The sequence below is a fragment of the Sinocyclocheilus anshuiensis genome, unplaced genomic scaffold (genome assembly GCF_001515605.1).
Source record: "Sinocyclocheilus anshuiensis isolate Anshui unplaced genomic scaffold, SAMN03320099.WGS_v1.1 scaffold1110, whole genome shotgun sequence".
Classification (NCBI taxonomy): domain Eukaryota; kingdom Metazoa; phylum Chordata; class Actinopteri; order Cypriniformes; family Cyprinidae; genus Sinocyclocheilus; species Sinocyclocheilus anshuiensis.
In genome coordinates, this window is record NW_015536525.1 from 226,264 (window position 1) to 231,094 (window position 4,831).

General features: G+C 35.9%; 1 protein-coding gene across 1 annotated transcript in view; it reads left to right on the top strand.

The window, feature by feature from the left end:
• Positions 1–1,071: 1,071 nt before the first annotated feature.
• The window catches only part of LOC107694145 (oxysterol-binding protein-related protein 10-like), a 29,773-nt gene continuing 26,013 nt past the window's right edge, over positions 1,072–4,831 (top strand). The window contains exon 1 of the mRNA XM_016493753.1: positions 1,072–1,459. Within this exon, the coding sequence (XP_016349239.1) occupies positions 1,305–1,459 (155 nt within the window). The 5' untranslated portion in view covers positions 1,072–1,304. The remainder of the gene's footprint in view (positions 1,460–4,831) is intronic.

Here is a 4,831-nt window from a genome sequence, read left to right on the forward strand (position 1 = left end):
CAGCTGATAAAAACATGCACAATAATCCAGAACGTGCATTTAAGTTATCTGGTCTTTCAGAATGTCCAGAGAACATTCAAAAGTAGCATGCCCATGTTCGCTAAATGATAAAATAAATTTTTTCATTCACATAACCACGAAAAACCTGGATGTTTTGAAATAATGATCTACTGTTAATGAAAATGTATGAATTTATGATCTATAAATATAATTTTATTTTAGAATTTATGTTCTATAAACAATTAAATCTGAAATAATGTTTTTATAATGTATTGAGAACAAAAACGTTCTTATAGAACGGAGCTTCCTTGGCTTGAAAAAAAACATATTTAGTCCCAAAAATAGATTGTTCTGATGGGTCGTGGACAGTAGAGAAAAAAATAAATGTTAAATGCAACTAATAAAATTAAACAAACTGTAAAATTGTGCATACTTTGTATATATATATTTTAACTTAAAGGGAGGCCAGAAAACTTCCTATATGTTTAGTTGTTGACATAAAAGGCAGTGCGTCCAATTAAACTGATATTTTAGAGAACATTCATCTAAACAAGGCATAAATGGACAGTTTGTGTGACAAATGTACACACGGTGAAAGAAAATTAGACCCAGAATCTATTAAGTAAATACAAGTTCACTTGCAACAAAGAAGTTGCTGTAAATTATAGTCGGCCAAGAGCATGAACCCTTTTTTAAAAGGTTAACTCTATAAATCACCTTAGCTAATGTTTAGAAAATTGAATTTTATTATGCCGTTCATGGCTAAATTAAATACATTGCAGTGTCTGGTTGTATAAGGACATCCTGGGTTTTTTTTGGCTGCCACTTCCAAGTCCAACGTAAAATTTGAGTAACAGAACCAGCTGAGAACCAATGATATAAAGATCCTTCATTAAATTACTGTACTTTATGGAAAATAAAAAGGGTTCTGCTGTTCATACAGGCAAAATAACCCAAATGTAGAGATGATCAGCGCTATCTTCACTAGAATATTATAGTGCAAGCAGGTGATGCAGCACGACACACACACAGAGAGAGAGAGAGAGAGAGAGAGAGAGAGAGAGAGATTTAAGATTCAGTGAAAAGGCTACGCGTCGCGCTCACGGCAGAGTTCGGATGCGTTTGTAATATCCGGGTTGGAAGGAGGGAGTGTCTCAGATTCCCAGCAGAAACACGCTGGAAAGAGCAGCGAGAGAGACGCGCTCCGCGGGAATATGGCATCGGGCAGAGGGAAGCGGAAGCGCAGCGCGGTGGAAACGGGTTCCAGCTCTCCGGACATGATTTAGATCGGGATCCGGACCGCGATGGAAAAGCCGCTGTGTTCGTCGCAGCCCGCGGCCTCGCTCGGGTTCGGCGGGTCTCCGGCGGGGAACATCGCGCCGCTGCAGCGCGGACGCACACGCGGGATAGAGGGAGTGCTGAGCAAATACACCAACCTCATCCAGGGCTGGCAGAACAGGTAACACAACCGAACACAACCGAACCGAACACGCTCAAGTGCGTGCTGAAGTTTACATTGACCGAGCTCAACTCGTGGCCGCAGTCTGTCATGTCATATTACCACAATAGCCTACGTGTGACATTAACTGCATTTTAGATCTAAATATGATTTATTTAGGTTTTTTTTTTTTTGTCATTTGCCTTTTTTAGTTAAATTTAGGTTAGTTATTCAGTTATGATATTTCATTAGTTCATTAGATACTCGTGTTATATGTAAACACTGTTATATATTTCTATACTTGTGTGACAGATGACCATAAAACGACCACATTGTCCAATGTGTCATAAGGGTCGTTTTTTTAAAATTGAGATTTATACATCATCTGAAAGCTGAATAAATCAGCTTTCCATGGATGTATGGTTTGTTAGGATCGGACAATATTTGGCCGAGATACAACTATTTGAAAATCTGGAATCTCAGGGTGCAAAAAAAAAAAAAAAATCAAAATATTGAGAAAATCGCCTTTAAAGTTGTCCAAATGAAATTCTTAGCAATGCATATTACTAATTAAAAATTAAGATTTGATATAATTACGGTAGGAAATTTGCAAAATATATGCCATCCATGGAACATGATCTTTACTTAATATACTAATGATTTTTGGCATAAAAGAAAAATTTATAATTTTGACCCATACAATGTATTGTTGGCTATTGCTACAAATACACCCGTGCTACTGGTTTTGGGGTCCAGGGTCACACACACACACACATATATATATATATATATATATATATTCTACACTAGGTTGTGTCAAATCTCAAAAGTTTTTAGTATGTTAAAATGAGGCCATAAAAACTAATAATTAGATAGCTCTGAAAAAAAAAACAGTGTTGAAAATTTTTAGATTAATTATAGTCAGAAATAAGATAAGATATGCACGTATTCACACACACCTATAAATCTGGCTTTTGAACTCACGTATTGCTCATATTTTGTGGTTATGATTCTCATATCTGCTGTGTATTCTGGCATAATGTGACTAAAATTTCCTAATGTCCTTCATTGCCAAAGTGTTGCATCATAACAAAACTTCCTTATAATCCCCCCCCCCCATATTGATGCCACATGTTTGCTTTTGTGTTTTTAGAGTTAAAGTGAAGCATTCAAATGTTAGAAATGTGTTTTTGTATTTGTTGAGTTAAAGCTGAAGTCATCCTGATATGTTAGTCATTGAACAAACACTTGAGGTTGGTTCAGACTCGTTGCTCGTTTCACAGGAGATTCTGAGATGAACTGATATTCAGGAATAATTACACAAGAGATCAGGAACCAGTTTAATAAATAAACACACACACATGTTATCTAGATGAGAATCTGATCTTTGTACTTTAAACACAGTCCATCTGTAAGTAATAAAACAGTGCAGGCAGAAATAAGTTTCTTCACACACAAGGTCTATTTCAGGCTGTGTTTCATGAAGAGGATTGTGCAGATGTGTGTGTTTTAGGACGTTCTGACCTGTGTGTGTCTGTGCGCTGAACGCATGGGACGAGCTTTGATATTCACATCAGATTCTCTGCTGATGGTGACGTGAGTTTCCATTGACTCAATAGAGTCAGTCTGTTATGAGACGATTATGAGCTGCGATTATGATCATAAGAACCTAGAGGAAAATCATATTGCTCAGATGTTACCCATTTAAAGATCAGGAAAAATGTAAACATCATATTTAGGGCCCCATAAAATCCATTTTATTTTCTTCCCAAATTCCATGTTTTCCATTTAAATTTTTCTGGATTCTGTTTTAATGGTTTAATGCTATATTTAAAAAAATAAATAAATCTTTTAAAATGTAACGAAATGAGAATATAGTGATTTAATTTGCAATAAAACATTGCATTTTATTTAGGTTTTTACTTTTTTACAAATAAAGTGTGGCACAACAGAACTTTACTGTATAAATTACAGCTTGGATGTTAAAATATCTGGATTATTATATTCCTTTATAAATCTTAATTAGCAATTAGTGTTGTCAAAAGACCCGGCATTTCGGTACCAAGTCGGTACTAAAAAAATGTAAACGTTACGGTACCAGGTTTTCTTAAGTACCGGTGGTACCGAGTACCCGGTCAACCCGGTTCTTGAAGCGCTATCAGAAAGCTATCCTCTTCCGGTGTTGCCAAGTCCGCGGTTTTACCGCGGAATTGGGCTGCTTTAACACTGTTGCCGCGGGTTGTTTTTCATGTCCGCGGGTTGAAAAACGACCCCAGACAACACTAATAGCAATTATAAAATAATTAACAATAGTTCTTCATAAGGATTGTTATTTGGTAGCACTTTATTTTACAAACTACCCCTAAACTGAACCCTAACCCCATGTAGGTTAGTAAGTACATGTACTGTGCAACCTGTTATTTTTATTATTATTATACAAATATTATTATTAATAATAATCTAAAATAATAACGTTGTTGTTATTATTATTATTGATTACTTTGAGAAGTACATCTGAATGTACAATAGTAATATAATTCTATCATAACATCAAGTTAATTGAACTTTGTCTTTTATTTTGGCGGACTGTCATTTAGACTTTTGTGTTTTTGACATAGTTTTTAAGCATTATTTCCAAAAGAAATGGTGAATTGCTCATAAAATGCTCTTGGAGCAGCTCTGGAGATGAAGTTTATGTGGACTGCCATTGTAATATAGACACACAGAACAAGCTGATTACATATTTAAATAGCAGTCAGTTTGCAGTTTAATACGGTCTAATTCATATCGCGACTTGAATTTGATTTATACTATGGCCTTCCTTTTGATTTATTATGCCAAAAGATTTGATTCATTATGCCAAATTCAGTGACATTCTGCTCTTCATTTAATCTCCTGCTGTCTAGGAGAACTAACTGATATTAAAGAGATATCATTTGTGATTTCTCTGTCCTGTATTCAGAGTTATTCATACCATGGCTCAGGAGGAGATGAGAACATATGTTGACATTTGGATGGTGACAATGTAATGTTTCTGAGTTCAGCCTCGCACACACACGCGCACATGCACACACGCACGCACGCACGCACGCACACACTCAGTGCTTGTTTCTCCGTGTTCAGCAGGACTGTCAGTCTCTGAGCTGGTGGACGTGACTCAAGCAGCTTTATGTTGTTGTTGTTGTCGTCAGGAGAGTGAAACAAGTAAATATAGTATGAATATATCAGATATGTGTTATTCATCCAATGTGTTTTTCTGTCCTTGATCTCAGTGGTTGTTTATAACATTTAATTCAATTATCTTTAAGATCATAAATACCCTCTCTATAGTTATTTAAAGGGGTCATGTGATGCGATTTCAAGTTTTCCTTTCTCTTTGGAGTGTTACAAGCT